At 49.5% G+C, this 18,640-nt stretch overlaps 2 protein-coding genes across 3 annotated transcripts in view; both read right to left on the minus strand.

Annotated features, from left to right (window-relative positions):
* Positions 1-92: 92 nt before the first annotated feature.
* PHOX2A (paired like homeobox 2A) lies at positions 93-6,913 on the minus strand. Of its 2 annotated transcripts, XM_057747657.1 has the most exons (4): positions 6,867-6,913; positions 4,109-6,287; positions 1,729-1,916; positions 93-804 (listed from the first exon to the last, which is right to left on the minus strand). In XM_057747657.1, exons 2-4 carry the CDS (start codon positions 4,323-4,325, stop codon positions 361-363), a joined length of 849 nt encoding a protein of 282 aa, XP_057603640.1. In that variant the 5' UTR covers positions 4,326-6,287; positions 6,867-6,913; the 3' UTR covers positions 93-360. The 2 variants fall into 2 exon arrangements, with proteins under 2 accessions (XP_057603640.1, XP_057603641.1); XM_057747658.1 differs by lacking the exon at positions 6,867-6,913 and having other exon boundaries at positions 4,109-6,433.
* The window catches only part of CLPB (ClpB family mitochondrial disaggregase), a 171,006-nt gene continuing 159,211 nt past the window's right edge, over positions 6,846-18,640 (minus strand). Inside the window, exon 18 of the mRNA XM_057747655.1 lies at positions 6,846-6,992. Coding sequence (XP_057603638.1) covers positions 6,965-6,992 — 28 coding nt within the window. The 3' untranslated portion in view covers positions 6,846-6,964. The remainder of the gene's footprint in view (positions 6,993-18,640) is intronic.

The following is an 18,640-nucleotide window of genomic DNA, read 5'->3' on the forward strand; positions in this document are numbered from 1 at the left end:
GGCAGGGGAGGAAGCCGGGCTGTTCCCGTTTGAGGAGTCACCTTTTTGAGCACTGTGTTGGGGACAGACGTTATTTGATCCCGGTTCCTAAGAAAACCAGGCTGGAAGGGGTTCTGGGCTCTCCTGGAGGGCATCCCAGTGAAAAGTACCTCCCTCTGCTAGGTAGGGGTGGGCGAGGAGCCCTGACTTGGTCTCCAAAGCTGGGGAGGGCACACATAGGGGTCAGACACGGTGGGGGGGGGGGAGAGATGGGGGCATCAGGCAGGCTGCCGAGATGGGGAGGGACTCTGTCAGGTCCTGGAGGGGCAAGGGCGTCTCTGGCGGCAGGCCTGGAGCCTTCAGAGGCCGGCAGCTAGAAGGCTAGAAGAGATTGGTCTTCAGGGCGGGGCCGGGCTTCCGGTGGAAGGAGGACAGAACCCCCGAGAAGGGCCCGGGCCCAGGTTCCGCCGGCTGCCAGGCCTTAAGCAGCTCCGCCGCGCCCGCGCCCGGCCCGCCTCCCCCACCGCCCGCCACGCCGGCCCACAACGGGCCCTTGAGCGGCTGCGGCCCCGGTCCAGGCCCGGAGCCCAGGGCGGCGGGTAGCGGGCTGGGGCTCAGGCGCGGGCTGGCCAGGCCGGGCGCGGGCGGCGGCGGCAGCGACGCGGTGCTGTCGGGCGTGGGGCTGCACGTGGACTCCTTGGAGTCGTCGTCCTCGGACGAGCAGCGCGCCTCTCCCTTTTTGGCGCCCGCCGCGCCCGCCGCACCCTTGGCGCTGGCCGCACGCTCCTGTTTGCGGAACTTGGCCCGGCGGTTCTGGAACCACACCTGCGGGCACAGGGGCCGGTCAGCCCGGGGCCGGCAGGCGCGAGCGAGATCTCCGTCCGGAAGGGACCGGGTCACGATTATTACCAGCGTTTGGAGACTTGACCCCTCGGCCCTCCACCATTCTGCTCGTCGCCCTCCTCGTCTCTCGCCTCCCTCCTTTCCTCCACTAGGCCCTTCTTCCGGGCCCTTAGGGTCTTCTCCTCGGGATCTGCTCACCCGCGGACCCCGCCGCCTCCCAGTGTGTTCTGTTTCCTGGAGGGGACTCCGCCTTCGCTCTCCTCGTCACCCAAAGCCCTTGCCCCAATTCCCTCCTACAAGAAGCTCCGGGAGTCCTCCCCCCCCCCCCCCCCCCTCCCCGGAGCGTCCCACGGTAGTGGAGAGCGGGTTAGGACAGTCGGGAAACCTTTTGTCCGGGGTCTCCAGCAAAGGCGCGCCAGCTGAACATCTGTACTCAGATTTTTAAGATCGACAAAAGTCCGTCTCAACCCAGCTCCTGCGCCTACCCTGAGCCCGGGCTTTCCAGGCTCAGAGGTTTCACAGTTGCAGAGCCGAAGAGAGGACCTGGAGGCACTGACTAGCTTTCCCCCCAAGGCCACCTGGAGCTGACCCTCTACCCACTCGGCCTCTGTCCTGGCTTCCCAAGCATCACTCTGCGTGCATAGCCCTGCCCGGGAGACTGAGGGGAAATCCTGGGGCTGAACAGCTCAGTTCTTCCGAAGGCCTCAGGCCCCGCCTGGCCCCGCCGCCTACCGGGGGTGCCGGTCCTCTCCTGCCCAATCACCTCCAGACAGCGCCCTAGTTCTCCGCCTCCAGGCTCACCCGAGCGAGGCCCCTCTGTCCCGCGGACCGCAAGGTGTCAGGCACTAACCTCCCGCCCCCGCTCCGTGCGCACACACTCCCGCACACATCCGCGCAAACACGCACCTGCACGCGAGCCTCGGTGAGGTCGATCTTGAGCGCCAGCTCCTCGCGCGTGTAAATGTCGGGGTAGTGAGTCTCGGCGAAGACGCGTTCCAGCTCCTTTAGCTGCGCGCTGGTGAACGTGGTGCGGATGCGCCGCTGCTTGCGCTTCTCGTGCAGGCCCGACGGCTCCGGGAAGAACTTGTAGGGCACTACGGGTGTGTGCGGGAGGAGGGAATCAACGAGGGTGGGCACGTGAGGGGCCGAGGCCGGCCCGCTGTGTTCTGCCCTGAGGGATCGCTCACAGTCCCGCGCCCCTGACCTGGCTCCTCGGCTTAGTCCTCTCAGTCTCCGATCGGCTTCCCTATCGCTGGTTGGAGCCGCAGGGGTGAAGAGGATGAGAGACCTGGGGCCCAAGAGCCGCAGCGAGGGAATCAAAATCTGATCCTCGGGTCAAGACTGCTGACCTGTCGTTGGCCCTCCGCAGTGTCCCTCCACCTCCCTCCAGTCTACGTGCCTCTCCAACCTGACCCTCAGTGTGCCTCTCCCTCAGTCGGCCTGACTTCAGGTCCAGCTCTATCCACCCTAGCCTTAGCGGTCATGTCTCATCAGCATCCTGCGTCTCCCCAGTAACGGGTCATGGGCCACGGCTGGGTGACTGAGACTCTCCTGCCTGGGTCTACTTTCAGCCCTGCCACAGACTGACTCTCTGACATGTAAAAATTTGGCCGCCTCTACCCTGCATCTCTCTCCTTCCCAGGCCTCACTTCCTCAGCCCCATCTCACATCCCATTCTCCTCCAGGTGTCCCCCTCTCCTCTTCCTCATCTTTCTTGAACCACATCTATCTGCAACTCTCCTCTTCTGGACCATTCTTCTCTCTGTGCCCATTGAGAAGGGTTCTTATTTCTCCCTTCCCAGGTTCCTCCATCTTCTCTTTGCCCTTCTTTTTCCTCCCAGGGACCTCTCTCTGTCTCCCAACTCCTCCAAAAACCAGCCCCAACCCTCCCCCTCACTCTTCCCATCCCTGTCTCCCATCTACCCCTTCCCAGTAGCCATTGCCCCACAGAGAGTGTTTCTGACACTATCTCCCCATCCTTGTCTTCAGCCTCTGTTTAGGTCTCCCTATTCTCCAGGGATACCCAGTAGCCTTATCTTTGTCATATCTCCCTAGTTCTCTATCTCCCCTAATCCTTGTCTCCAACACCCCATTCCTATCCCCATCCTTCTTGTCTCTGTTTCAATCTTCCTTGGTCCCCATCTCCCATAATTCCTGTCCCCATCACCTGGTTTTTAATCTTCATCTCCCCAACCCTGGGTCCCCATTTCTCCCAGGGGCCCCAATCTTCCCATCTCTGCTCACATCTTTCTGTATCTGTCCCCATATTTCCCATCTCAGACCTCCATCTTTCTGGGGCCCATCTCCCCATTTCCTGTTTCCATCTCCCCAGTCCCCATCAGCATATGACTCAGAGTACCCAATGTCCCCATCCCTGTTCTAGTTTCTGACTCCATCTCCCTGGTCCTCATTTCTCCAAATCCAGATCTCTCTCACCACCCCTCCATACCACACAGGTCCCAATCTTCTACTAGGGTCCCGGTGGGCTTCCCAGGAAGGAAGGGAAAAAGGAGATTGGGTGGGGCAGCATGGACTCTAATTGGAGCAATGGGGATCGCTGAGGCTCCACGACGTTGAAGGTTCAGATGGGGACTTGGATCAAGGGGCTTGGGCATCGCATGGGGCTGCTTCTGGGTTCTGCAGTACTCTAGCTGGGATAATCTCCAGGGAGGATGGGGAAATGAAAGTGGCTTAATGACCTGAGCATCCTTTTCTTCTGGCCACAGAATGGGTTTCAGTGGTGCAAGAGGGTTTGGGCACAGGTAGGATGGGTTCAAAACCAGGCAGTAAGAGCTTGATGGTGCTGGAGCTCTAGGAAGGCTCCCAGCTGGGCAGCTCATCGGCTGCAGGGGTCCATGGTGGGGATGGGGCATGAAGTGGGGTGGGGATGATAAGGATGGGAGGTCTGATTGGCCTCAGCCGGGAGCACCTTCCAAGGATACAGGGCATGGAGAGGTTTGGTGGTCAGTCTTTGCAGGTGAGCAGGGGAGGGCCTGGTGAGAAGCCTGACGCTAGACTGGGGATCCACTTCCTTGACATGAAGAACACGGGATAGGGATACGGCAGCGAGAAAGAGGAACGGGAAGGATGAGAGGGTGGGGCTCAACTCTGCCTGAGGAACCCCGTCCTTCGCGGGGGGGCTGTGGGTCCCGCGGGGAGTTGGAGGGTCTGGCTAGGGCAGAGATTGTGGCGGCTGTGGGGGAAAGTCGCAACCACTTGCCAAGTAGGGCAGGGGTCGGAGGTGCCGTAGGATTTGGAGGGAGGGTTGGACCGGGGCTGGGCTCACCTGCCGAGTAGGGCGCAGGCTGATGGTCGCGTAGAGCGCCAAGCGCGCAGTTGGAGGAGCCGAGCGCGGAGCAGGGAGGCCCGGCCGCAGGGAAGGCGGGCCGCAGGGGACTGTACTGGAAGCCGCCGGGCTGGCTGCAGGCGCCGAAGTCGCCGTAGGCGGACGCCTCCATGGCCGCCACGCACGAGTCGTACGAATTGAGGTAGGAGTAGTCCATCGGCCCGGGGTGCGGTGGCGGGGGCCGGGCCGGGCCGGGTCGGAGTCGGGGTCCCGGGCCGGGTGGGGGCCAAGATGGGGGTTGGAGCGCCAGGCGCCGTGGACCCGAGGCCGGCTCTGAGCGCCCGCAAGTCCGCCCGCCCCGTCGCGGCCGCGCTCCGCCCTGGTGCAAGGCAAGTATAGCCCAGCCCGGTCCGCGCGCCTTTTAACGCGCAGGACCCCGCGGAGGGGGCGGGGCGAGCTCGTCGGGCGGGGCCTGGACGGCCAAGGCCCCGCCCCCAGCCGCCCCCGACCCCCACCTCAAAGGGTCGCCGCCTCCCTCTTAGTGCTCGGGAGGTGCTGGGCACGGTGCGCCGGGCCCCATCCCTGGAGTCCCTATCCCGCCCCAATCCGGACCAGACTTTCAGTCTCTACGCATCGTGCTAGGCCGTAGGGTCCCGACCCCTCTCCCTGGCCTCCCCACCTGCGGCCCCGCAGAGGGGAGGGGAAACAGGCCCGGCGGCGCTTGTGTGAAGAAGTTAATTCAATTCGTCCTGATAACCGAGTTATTCCGATCCAGTCCCTCGGCCCCGCCCCCAGCGAGGTCCCATCCCGGAGGGGATAACGGAGGCGGCTCAGGATGGGGAATGGAGACAAGGACGAGGAAGAGACGGGGCCTGAGATGGGGACAGAGGATGTAGATGAGAAGAGGAGACAGAGATGGAGACAGGGAGAGAAAGGGACAGAAACAGTGATGGAGAAAAATGGAGAAAGGGACAAGAGAGATACAGGTACACACATGGAGACAAGGATGAGACATGGACCAGAGAGAGAGATGGGCTGGGGGGGTGGGAGTGGCAGGGAGCAAGAGGGAGACAGGGACAGAGGTGGTGACAAAAGTGAAACACGTACAAGAGGAAGGTAGGGATGGAGGAGCGGACAAGGCAGAGACAGAGGAGACAAAGATAAGAGAAAGACGGAGAGGGGGATGGAGAAAGTGAGTGAGGCAGGCATGGGGACAGAAGGCACAGGGATGAGACATGGTTGGAAACAAGGATTGTGGTGGAGATAGAGAGACAGAGAGAGAGACGAGACAAAACAGGGCAGTGATAGTGAGACAGACACACACACAGAGGGTCAGTCTCAGTGAGACAAGGCCACAGACAGACACAGCAGCAGAACAGAGGCTAAGGGGAGGAGAGAAAGAGCCTTTGGAGAGCTGAGACACACCAGCTGGAGCGCTCAGCCAGCAGGATTGCAGTGGAGGCGCCAGGTGAAGCTGCCAAGGGGGAGGGTCACCTCTATCCTGACTTGCCCTGAAGGCCACACGACCCTGCCCCTGCACCTTCAAGGCCCAGCCTGCCTCTGCCCTCCTTCAGGTCTGAGGCTCAGTCACTTTCCCCACTGCCGCCAGGTGTGACCCTCTGGTCCCCAGCGCCCTTGACACAATGTGTGTGTGTATGTGTGTGTGTGTGTGTGTGTGTGTGTGTGTGAGATGAATGTCAAGACTGGGGAGTAACCAGGCGACCCCCTCACTCTTTCTCAGCTTCCATCCCCTCCTCTAGAGGCCTTTTTCTTCTTCAGGAAAACCACCTAGACTCAGTCTGGACCTGGCCACAGACACATTCTGCAGACTTGGCCATTGGCTTCCATACTGTGGGGCCACAGGATACAGAATCCTTCCCAGGAGTACAGGACAGAGAACTCTTCCCCCCCTGCAGCTCACCTGAGGTGGATTTAGCAGCTTCCCCACCCAGTCCCCGCTCCTGCACCTGATCTTAGCAGGTCCTGCAGGTGGAGGAGTGGAGGCAGAGCAAGAAGGCAGGGGAGGGGCGCCCCTTGTTACCAGCCAGAGTCCTGGGGTGGACTCTGGGGTGGGGGGGCTGAGAGAAGGGCTCCCGGAATCCCTCCCCCCAGCTTACCGACACACGTGGGGAGCATGCCAGCCCTCAGGTCATCCACTTCTCTGGTCACTCATTTCTCGCTGAACACAAAGACCCCATCCCCCATTTCTATAACCGCTCCTTGTCAGGGGGTTTCTTTGCGGTGTTTTCTCTAATTACTTTTTAGGTCTAAACTTCTAAAACAGACAGCAAAACTGATTCAAAATGTTCCCTCCACTGGTGTGGGAGGTGCACCTCTCCACCTTGACCCAGGGACCCAAGGGATCTTGGACGGTGCCACTGCTCTCTTCCTTAGACCTCCCATGGCTCTCCATTGCCCTCAGGATCGAATCGAAGCTCTCACTCTGGCCCACAATGTCCTCCAAGCCAATGCTCCAGCCAGTGCTCCAGCCTGCGTCCCCCTCCCCCATGGTTTTCTTTGCAGCCCTCACACTTCGATCCTTTAGTTCAGAGCTGGTCTCTCTGGCTGGAATGTTCATTCCAGTCTCTGCCCCACCACACTCCCCCCCACCCCCTGCCAAGAAGAAGTCAAAACCTGGCTGACTCTTGTTTGTCCACTGGGTCTCAACTTGGATGTCACTCCTTCCTAGAAGCCTTCCCTGATACCCCTAGACTAGGTTGGGTGTCCCACAGTACCTCCTTCTCTTTTGGCTACTCACCTTGTTGAAGTACTTGCAATGAAGTGCAAGGTCTTAGGGCAGAACTGTGTCCTCACGTTGATCACTTTCTCCGCAGCCCACCCACGATGTCTAGCACATCACTGCACATTGTAGGTCTTTCCATACCTGTTTGTTGAATGAATTAATGAAAGCTAGGCTGAACTGTTTGTGTTGGGGAAACCTACCCTTGTTTCTAGGGAAGGCATCCCACCCCTGGGTTCCCACTCCCCACTCTCTGAAAAGGGATCATCTTCCCTTCTTCATTCCCTCACTCCCCAGGGACAGGAAAATTCCTCCCTCTGGGCCAGCCTTCTGCCTGGGAGAAAGTCCTTCCTCATCTAAGGAATTTTCAAGCTGATGCAAAGGGGCAACTGAAGCTTGCGTGCAGGGACCAGCATAGATACGAGGCCCTGGTTCCACCTGTCTCCGATTCCATGATCCATCCCTGTCATTTCTACCGTTTAGTCATTGAGCCAATACATTCCTCTTTCTGTCTAGACTGCTTTAAGTTGGGCTTCTGACACCAGGAGTTCTGACCAGTGCAACCTGTAAATGCTTGACACCTTTATGGTGTCAAACAAATGGTTGTGGTGACTGCAAGTTTTATGGTAACATGCATGTTGCAGGGTCATCTGGGCAGGAGCTGCCCTTCTCCTGACTCAGGACTGTGGAGTTCGAGGCGCCTTTCTTTGCAAAGGAGCCATTTGTATCTGCTGATTGGCACTGAAACTGAGATGAAACCCAAGAAAATGCTTTGAACCCCCTCCACTCTTGGGTTCGGGTGTTTCAGATGGTGGAGGTGGGGGGAACTTTGGAGGCCAGGCTGCATGTGTGTGTGAGTGAGTGAGTGTGTGTGTGTGTGTGTGAGATATGGGGACACCCAAGAGGGCTTCCTGAGAACTCACCATAAAAGAAAGAGACAGGCAGAGTGGGCTGGGCTCTGCAAGGGCCTCACACCAGAGAGGCTCGTGGTTGTGATCTGATGTGGGAGCTCTTCCTGATGGAGACCCCCTCCCTCAAATGCCTGCACTTCTGGGGAACTAAAAATGCTCTGACGTGAAACACTGTCAGAGCAATCCTGCTGTGAAGCCTCCTTACAAAGCATGTCTTCACTTCCATAACTGATGACAGATTCTGGAGCCCGCTTGCTGGGTTCCAGCTTGGGCACTGCCGCTTCCACGCTGGGTGACTTAGGGTAAGTTATTCAGCCTCTCTGTGCCTCACCTTTGTCACCTGTAACCTGGTTTATTTTAATGAGTAGGTGAATTGAAATACATGAAATGTTTGAATAGTGCCTAGCCCATAGTAAACATTAAATTAGCTACCACCACCCCTTCTTTCTCTCACCAAGTGCCCGAGCCCGGTGACTGACAGACCCAGACCACACTCTGGTCAGACTCCTCTGATCTGTCACATCTGATACCTGGACATATCATCTGGACATGGACCGGACATGGACTCCTGTCTTTGCACCACAGCATCACCTCTACCTTTGAGATTTCAGAATATATCAGGACCCTGCAGAATTACCCGGCCTGACCCCTTAATTTTGCAGATGAAGAAACTGATACCTAGAGAGGGGCCCTGAGGAAGAGTAAAAGTAAAAACAATGGGAGTGTGTCGTGGTGAAGGGATTCCTTCCGCAGAGGGGGCAGCATGCAGAAAGGAACCTGGGGAGAGGGTACAGTGGGGACTGTCCTTTTCTACTGCTCTGATCCCAGCTCTGTGAGCCTGACAGTGGAATTACCTTGAGAACCAAGGAGAGAGGACCCATGCCTTGGAGAACTGTTGCTGCCTGTGGTCATTTGGAGAATTCCCAGGCTACTTCTAGAGCATCCATAGATCTTAGCCTCCCCTCGGAACTCTGAGCAAGGATCTCCGGGGCTCAGAGTGTGGGGACCAGGCTGATTTACTAATCCAGTGCACTCCTGTCAGTCCTTCTCTCTCTAGGTGGAGAACATGTAGCGGTGGCTCCTCGGTACTTTTGAAATGCATCTTCTTACCCTCTGAAGCAATGTCCTCAGCGTTATCACTGTACAACTGTGATTGGAAGCCAAGCTTGATTAGACATCCATGTCTGCCTTTTGATAAGGGATGGAGCTTATCTATCTGTGAAAAGGTAACACATGTCTGGTCCTGCTTAAGGACCTTAGAACTCCTTTCACCCCCATTTATCTACCAAACTCCATCAGCAACATTCTTTCAAATCACTGTTCTCTTCTTCTATAATTTCTGATCCAACTGGGAAGGTTGGAAGTAAACCTTATTAACTGTATTATTACTAACTGTATATTAACACATTAACTGTATATTCCCAACCTGTCTATCAGAACCTATAGTCTCGGGAATTCCCTGGTGGTCCAGTGGTTAGGACTCAGTGCTTTCATGGCGGTGGTCCGGGTTTAATCCCTGGTCAAGGAACTAAGATCCAGCAAACCATACGGCCAGGAGGAAAAAAAAAAAAAAAACCTGTAGCCTCTCTTGTTCATCTCTTTGTTATGGGGACAACCCGTTCCTTGTTGACTATTTCCTTCCCACTAGTACCTTAGGCTACCTGGCCTTCTATCAGTTTCCATCTTTATCTTTAGCATTTGTTATTTCCAGCTTTAGGCCTTTCCAGGGACCCTAAACATCCAAAATGTTCAGCCCCCAGAGATCCCTGAAGAACGAGAAAAAATCTTCACTCAGTTCTACAAGTGTTTCTTGAGTGTCTGATCTGTGATGGAATCAGTGGGCACTAGACACATGGGGATAAAGCATCCCCTGGATCTTTCTTTAAGGATCTTCCAATGTGGTGGGCACATAGGCACTTATTGATGGGGAGGTTCTCCTTAGAATGTTTTAGTTGTCTGGGCAAGAGAATGGTACATAGAAGGTAAGACAAGATGGCTCTTTCTTTAAAAAAAGGAAGGGGATAAAAGGGTTTGGTCCTACCAAGCATGCCATGCATTGACAAGCTTATTCAAGCTTTTGTGCATGAGAAGGGACCTGCCTGAGGGCTGCCATAGTGGACATGGGTGGTGTGGTCAGCCCAGCACAACTCTGCTCTGGGGAACTGTGTCCTCCACCCACATGACTAGCTAGGGAACCATTGTTCTTACATAATCCTACCCTCAGCCATAACTGGTCCACGTGTGGGTATCTATTCGAAGATGGGTCAATAAAACCCTTTCTCATCAGTTTTTTCTTATTTGCATTAAGAACCCAGTCATTCCCTTTTGAATGGTGAAAGCTATAGATAAAAAGCTCAGGAAATGTTTGCAGCCATGATCCCCAACATGAAGAGAAGGAAGGTACTTGCAGTGAAGAAAGAATAAATAAAAAGTTGAGGCAAAAGATATAGAGACTCATATTAGAATTTAGGAGCCTGGTTCCAGTATTCCTGAGACATCCTTACTCTTTTTGCAAATTAGTTGTTCAGCCCTTTATTGAATTTTGTTATCCAATATAGTCTTCTTTATGTTTAATCTATTTCAAGTTGGATTTCTGTCACTTTCAAAGAGATTCAAATAAAAAATTGGTATAAGGTGTGCAAGTGATACAAACGGCAGACCCTAAAAAATGGAACTTGCCTCGTTGATACAGGGTGAGATGCAGGGAGAATCCCTCTGTTCTGAGTTGGGAAATGAGATGTCCTTGTTAGATGACAATGAAGTAACTGGGAAAACTACTACATGTTGTCTCTTAGAACTTGACCTCAACTTTCCCCATTGCCCTGTGGTTGCAACTTCAGAGGATTAAGTAGAAAAATGGTAAAATATTGGTAAAATAATTGACATTTGGCAACCTTGGGAAGGTGCTTTAAGAGGGGACCAGCATGATGATGTGTAACTCTGGCAAGGAAGCCTCTGCCCGTGGCCAGCAATCTGAGGCTGCTGTGGGAGGATAGTCATGTGACCAGCAGATTGGCCATAGTCAAGTTCTCTGCCACACTCTAGAGTGAATGCATTGATTAGGAAACAGTGACTGCCTGACAGGTAAAATGGGAATATTTGGGAGATCTAGAGGAATTAGGAAAGTGTGATTCTTCCAGTCCTTCTTGGCATAGGAAAAAGTTGACTTTTTTTTTTTTTTGGCATCTGGAACCACTTTCTAAGTTAGGGGAATTCCCCACCTAATGGAAGCCAAATACTTACTCCCTGAACTTCCCTTAAAACCAGAGTGCGGACACGATCTATTCTCAGTCAGTCATATACACTGATCACAGACTAAGCTAAGGAATCTGTAGCTAAGGAAGTGAGGACTCAGTGACCATAAGAATTCTCTCTAGGGGAAATGGCTTTACAGCAAGATCTAGTTCTAGGTGCAGCAGGGCCCCGACATAGCTTGTTTTTGGCAGCACTGAGGGTTCGGTGCCAACTATGTCAGCTGTGCAAGGGGCAGTGGTGGCAGGGCTGTCCTCATGGAGACAACAATGAAGCTTAATTTAGGGCATTGTTTCTAGTTGTGTGTCTCTGTATTTGGTCCTCCAATCATTTCACCAATTCCTTGAGATATCAAATATATTTTATAAATGTTAATATGTTTAACATAATTTTTTTTTGCTTAAATAAGATGAAGTTAGTTTCTGTTGCTTGTAACTAATGACTGATTGATAAAGAAATTGGTATTAGATTGGCTGAGGACATCAGACTCTCAGGGAACTAGTTGGAATCTGGGAATAGTTGTGTGGCTTGGTTGGGACTAGAGGCAGTGGAAATCCAGAGATGGAGTGGCATTCAGGGGCAAAGCAGCTCATCAATTTATTACCAGTGGCTCCTGGAATGAAGTGTCCATTGAGAGAATAGACTTGGGGGACTGTCAGAGATCAGTATAAAGAGAATAAGGAGGGACTTCTCTGGTGGCGCAGTGGTTAAGAATCCTCCTGCCAATGCAGGGGACATGGGTTCAAGCCCTGGTCCAGGAAGATCCTACATGACACAGAGCAACTAAACCCATGCACCACAACTATTGAGCCCATGTGCCGCAACTACTGAAGCCCATGTGTCTGAGTCTGTGCCCCACAAGAGATGCCACAGCAATGAGGAGCCTGCGCACCACAACAAAGAGTAGCCCCCGCTCACCACAACTAGAGAAAGCCTGTGTGCAGCAACAAAGACCCAACACAGCCAATAAATAAATAAACAATAAAAGAAATTTATAAAAACAAATAAAAAAAACACACACTTATTAAGTCACAGTTTCTGTGGGTCAGAAATCTGGGCATGGCTTACCTGAGTCTTCTGCTTCAAGGACCTCTCCTAAGGCTGCAATCAAGGTGCCAGATCTGCAGTCTCAAATGAGGGCTTGACTAAGGAATGATTTCTCCCAAGCTCACGCATATGGTTGTTTTTTTGTTTTTTGTTTTTTGTTTTTTTTTTAATTAATTAATTAATTTTATTGGCTGTGTTGGGTCTTTTTTGCTGTGCGCGGGCTTTCTTTTAGTTGCAGTGGGTGGGGTCTACTCTTTGTTGTGGTGTGTGGGCTCCTCATTGCCGTGGCTTCTCTTGTTGCAGAGCATGGGCTCTAGGCACGTGGGCTTCTGTAGTTGCAGCACATGGGCTCAATAGTTGTGGCTCATGGGCTCTAAAGTGCAGGCTCAATAGTTGTGGCACATGGGCTTTGTTGCTCTGAGACATGTGGGATCTTCCTGGAGAAGGAATCGCACCCGTGTCCCCTGTACTGACAGGTGGATTCTTACCCACTGCGCCACCTAGGAAGCCCACGCATATGGTTGTTGCCAGGACTCAGTTCCTCCTGGGCTGTTAGTATGAAGGGCTCAGTCCTTATCAGATGTTGACCAGAGTTTGCCCTTAGTTCCTTGCCATACAGGCCTCTCCATCAGGGCAAGCATGTAAGAAGAGTCAGAGAGAATGCTAGCAAGACTGAAAGCAGTCTTTTATAACCTATCCTTGGAAATGACATTCTGTCACTTTTGCCATTTCTATTCCTTAGAAGCAAGTTACTATGTCCTCCTGCTCACACTCAAGGAGAGGGAATTACACAAGGGCGTGCACATCAGGAGGCAGGGATCTCTGGGATTCATGTCAGAACAGGCAGTGGCTGATCTGTGTTACAACCCAGGATCCCACTGAAAATAGCCAGAGACTATAGCACCCTCTCCCTGTCTAATAGGATCACTTCTCTCTTGTTTAAAGACTATATATAGACTTCCCTATGGAGAATTATGTGGTAAAAGGAAGCCAAGTCTCCTCATGCCCCATCCCACTGACTTAATTTTCTCCATACTCATTGTTAGAATCAGACCCCAACACACATCAGGGTCAAACATGAGGTCAAATTCACAAGAAGCCCTTCCCACCAAAAGAATTAAAAGATTTTTCAAATTTATATCAATAAAACTTGGCAAATATATGTGGGAATGGATTCTGAGGGTGCAGCACTATGAGGAAGAACATAATTTAAAATTAGGATGAACTGACAAATATGAGTGCACTTACCAGAGAGCCTGGATTCCGTGTGCTGATTGTAAGAGCTGAGAGTTCTGTCTTTTTTTTTTAAAGATTAGTTTATTTTTTCTTAGAGTCTAACACCTTATTACACTCACTTTATCACATATCCACCCATCTATCCATTTTTCTATCCATCTGTCTACCCACTATATTTTTTTGATGCATTCACAGAAAGTTGCAGACATCCATACACTTGGCCCCTAACACTTCAATGTGCATATCATTAAGTAGAGAAAATATTGTTAATTTTTCAGGTATATTTTTCATATAATGAAATACATAAAGCTAAATGTACTGTTCAATGAGTCTGACACACATACATTCATCTGTGTAACCCAATCCCTTATCATCATCCCAGAAAGTTGTTTCATGCCTCTACCCAATCAATCCCAAGCCTGCTCTCTCAGAGCCAACCACTCTTCTGATTCTTTTCCACTACAGATTAATGTTTCCTGTTCCTGAATTCCTCTGAGTACTCTTTGTGTAAGCCTTCTTTTTTACTCAGCATAATACTATTTTTGAGATTCATCTATGTTGTGTGTATCAATAGTTCATTACTTTTTATTGCTGAGTAGTGTTTTATTGAATGGATATACCTGTGTAGGCAGAATTCTAAGATGTCACCCAAGATTCCTGCCTCCTGGTGCACATAACCTGTACAATCCCCAGTACTGTGAATATGATGAGATAGCACTCCCATGATTATGTTATGCCATATAGCACATTTGACTTTTAAAAAGGGTGATTATCTAGGTGGATCTGACCTAATGACATGAACCTTTTACATTTGGGTCAAGAGGTCTTAGACAGTGAAGTTGGAGAGATTCAAAGCATGAGAGACACTCAACAGGAGGAAGATTCTTCATTGCTAGATGTAGGGGCCACATTGCAAAGAATGTAGGTGACGCTAGAGGTTGAGAGTGATTTTTAGCTGACAGCCAGTAAGAAAACAGGACCTCAGTCCTACAACCACAAGGATCTTAATTCAGCTAAGAACCTGGATAAACTTGAGAGTGGATTCTTCCTCAGAGCCCCCAGAAAGGAATGCAGCTCGGCTGACAGCCTGAGATCAAGAGCAGATAATAGTCCAGGTATGTTCTGAGCAGATGAGAACTGTGCCACACTTTGAAACACAGACTTGTGAGCTGAAATGAATGTTGTTTTGAGCTGCTAAGTGGTGGGATTATTTGTTACACAGCAATAGCAAACTAACATAATACTGCAGTTTGTTTAGCCATTCTCTTTTAATGGATGTATGGGTTATTTCTAGTCTTTTTTAAAAGATTTATTTATTTAGGCTGTGCCAGGTCTTAGTTGTGGCATGCAGGCTCTTAGTTGCGGCCTGCATGCAGGATCTAGTGCCCCAACCAGGGATGGAATCCGGGGCCCTCTGCATTGGGAGCGTGGAGTCTTACCCACTGAGCCACCAGGGAAGTCCCTATTTCTAGTTCTGGACTATTATCAATCATGCTGCTATGAACATTTATGTAGAAGTCTTTTTTTGTGGATATATGTTTTCATTTCTCTTGAAATGGAACTGCTGGGTCATAGGGTAGATGTCTATTTAGTTTTCTAAGAAGCTGCCAGAGTTTTTCCTGAAGAAGTTGTGCCATTTTACACTCTCACCAATAATGTATGTGAACTCTGGTTGCTCCATATACTCTTGAAAATCAAATAGTATCAGTCTTTTTTTTTTAAAGATTATTTATTTATTATTTATTTGTTTATTTATTTTTGGCTGTGTTGGGTCTTTGTTGCTGCCCACGGGCTTTTTCTAATTGTGGCGAGCGGGGGCTACTCTTTGTTGCGGTGCAAGGGCTTCTCATTGTGGTGGCTTCTCTTGCTGTGGAGCACGGGCTCTAGGCACATGAGCTTCAGTAATTGTGGCACACAGGCTCAATAGTTGTGGTTCTCGGGCTTTAGAGTGCAGGCTCAATAGTTGTGGTGCACAGGCTTAGTTGCTCCGCGGCATGTGGGATCTTCCTGGACCAGGGATAGAACCCATGTCCCTTGCATTGGCAGGTGGATTCTTAACCACTGCACCAGCAGGGAAGTCCCAGTATCAGTCTTTTTAATGTTTCCATCCTGGTGGGTGTTTAATGGATTTAATTGCCTTTTTTTTTAAATTGGTTGACTGACACCTGGATTCACTGACGAAGTTAAATGAAATTGAGAATCATTTGGTATAATGAAGAAGAAAGAATTCAAACACTTAAGGAGATGGTAATGTTTGTTTATAAACCTCTCCTTCTAGGTTTATAAGTGTGATTCATCTACCCCCAATCCCACCGCCTGAAAGGGCCCAGATGATATTCTCTTCAGCAAGGTGTTGAGAAACACATTTGTGAGAGTGTGATGGCATCCTTAGAAAGTGCTGCAGCAACTGGTTTCTGCAGCCCAGTGATACTGGAGGAAGACACTACAGATGGTACTAAAGAATATGGGCAGTTCACTAATATCCTAGCTGATTTGTAAAACCAAAAGTCCTCTGGAACTGGTGAAAAGAGGGTCAATTTAAGACAAGATGGAGAGTTATGATCTTTCACCCAGTTTCCAGGCCTGGGTTAGTTCACAGACTTTGCCTTGAATGAAGTGAAAGCAAGTACACTTATGGAAGATGTATATAAATATCTGTCTATATATTCCTTGTAGATTTCCCTAATGGGACATGTAGTCATTTCCCAGGGTAAATTATGGGTTATGTCTCCCAAAAAGATATATTGAAGTCCTCACGCAGGTACCTTTAGAGGAGATGACCTTATTTGAAAATATGTTCTTTACAGATATAATCAAGATGAGGTCATATGGAATTAGTATGGGACCTAATTCAATGACTGATGTCCTTTTAAGAAGAGAAATTTGGGCATATACAGAGAGAGTACCATGTGAGGATGGAGTCAGAGGTTGGAGTGATGCAACTGCAAGCCGAGGAATGCGAAGGTCTGCTGGTAACCACCAGAAGCTAGGAGAGAGGCATGGAAGAGATGCCCCTAAGAGCCTCAGAAGGAACCAGCCCTGCCAACACTTCAACTTTGGACTTCTGTTCTCCAGAAATGTGAGAGAATAGATTTCTGTTGTTTTGAGTCACCTAGTTTGACTTCCCTGGTGGTCCAGTGGTTGAGACTTTGCCTTCCAATGCAGGAGGTGTGGGTTTGATCCCTGGTCAGGGAGCTCACGGCCCCACATGCCTCACGGCCAAAAAACCAAAACATAAAATGGAAGCAATATTCCAAATTAGAATTTAAGTCACCTAGTTTGTGGTACTTTGTTACGGCAGCCCTAGGAAATGAATAGAATAACTGTGATACTGGGATTGTTGACACTGGCTATAATGCTAATTGGGGCTGTAGCTGGCACAGTGGTCCACCATTCAAAGTAAAGTCAGTGATAAACTGACTTGATTCTAATCCACTCCACCATCAGCCCAGTCCTTAAACCCCCTTAAACCCCCTTCCCCATGCTTTCTCTACTTTCAGAGTGCGTAGACTAGGGATAGCCAGCAGTTGGCAGAATATGTCTCTAAACCAGGGAATATAGCTATTATGGTCGAAAAGGCTAAGTGGAAGCCCTAGGGTTTCCTTCTTATCAAAATTATAAACAAAAAGTAATAATTCATTGTTGGGAGGAAATGCAAGACTTGGTAACCATCAAAGACCTGAAAATTCAGAAGGGGTGATTCCCATTACTTACCCACTTAACTCACCTCTCTGGCTCATGCAGAAGCCAGAAGAGCCTTGGAGAATGACAGTGCATTATTGAAAGGTTAAGACAGGCGATGACTCCAATTGTACTGCTGTTCCAGATATTGTTTCTTTACTAGAGCAGAACAATAGAGCCTCTGCCACCTATAATAAAGTTATTATCTTGCGAATGTTTTTTCTCTATTTCAGTAGCAAAGAAGGCCAAACGTATTTTTGTTTAACCTGGCAAGGGCAGAGGTACACCTTCACCATTTTGCTTCAGGACTGTGTTAATTTTGCTCTGGGTCACAATTTAGTCCATAGGGACTTTGATCCCTTAAGACATCACATCAGTCCCCTATGATTATGACAAAATGCTGATAGAACCTAAACAGCAGGAAGTATCAGTACCTTGCCTGTGTTAGTGAGTTGGTGTTGTCAGTGTTTGGGATTTTAGTCATTCTGGTACATGTGTAGTGGTATCTCATCGTTTCACTTTGCAATTCTCTGATAACATATGATGTCCAGCATTTTTTTTCATATGCTTATTTAATATCTGTGTGTCATCTTCAGTGAGGTGCTGTTCAGATCTTTTGCCTATTTTAAAATGAGGGTTTTATTATTATTATTGTTGTTGAGTTTTAAGGGTTCTTTGTGTGTGTCGAATACTAGTCAGATATGTGTTTTGCAAATATTTTCTCCCAGGCTGTGGCTTATTCTTCCACCCTCTTAACAGTGTCTTTTGCAGAACAGAAGTTTCCAATTTTAATAACGTCTAACTTATCTGTTTTTTTCCTTTCATAGATCACGCTTTTGATGTTATATCCAAACAGCCATTTGGGAGTTCCCTGGTGGTCCAGTGGTTACGACTTGGTGCCCAGGTTCAATCTCTGGTCAGGGAACTAAGATCCTGCAACCCTGTGATCAAAAACAAACAGCCATTGCCAAACCCAAGATCTCCTCAATTTTCTCCTATGTTATCTTCTATGAGTTTTATAGTTTTGATTTTACATTTAGGTCTATGACCAACTTACATGTGTATTTTTAAAAATTATCAAAAAGAAACAAATAAAAAACCCAAAAAATTTAAAGTTAAAAGTATAGAATTAAAAAACAATGAAAAACATCAGTCCTCTTGTATTCTCAGAACCTAGAACCTACTTTCCAAGCCATTTTTAGCTGTTTCTTTTGGTATTAATCTCCATACATTTAGAAAAATCACAATTTTAGCTAACATTTACAATGTGTCAGGCTCTGTTCTAAGTGCTTGGCATGCATTGTCTAATCCTTATAATCACCTTATATTGTAGGAACTATTTCTATTCCTATTTTAGAGATGAGAAAAATTGAGTCACAGAGGGATTAGGTAATTATCTAAAGTCACATGGTTAGCAAATGGCAGAGCTGAGATTTTAATCTCAGGCAGTGTATTCTTTCAGTATAATGTTTACTCTGTGATTTCTTGATTGAATGATTTTAGACTACTGGCTTCCTAATATGACTAATTACAACTCACACTACTCAAGCCCCTAGTGTATCTCTATTATCCCAATATGTCATATTTCACTGAATCTAAGACATCACTGATTGTAAGCCACACCTTTATACACCACTAAAAAGAAAAAAATAACCAAAATAACCA

This window comes from Hippopotamus amphibius, chromosome 9, assembly GCF_030028045.1.
Source record: "Hippopotamus amphibius kiboko isolate mHipAmp2 chromosome 9, mHipAmp2.hap2, whole genome shotgun sequence".
NCBI classification, from domain to species: domain Eukaryota; kingdom Metazoa; phylum Chordata; class Mammalia; order Artiodactyla; family Hippopotamidae; genus Hippopotamus; species Hippopotamus amphibius.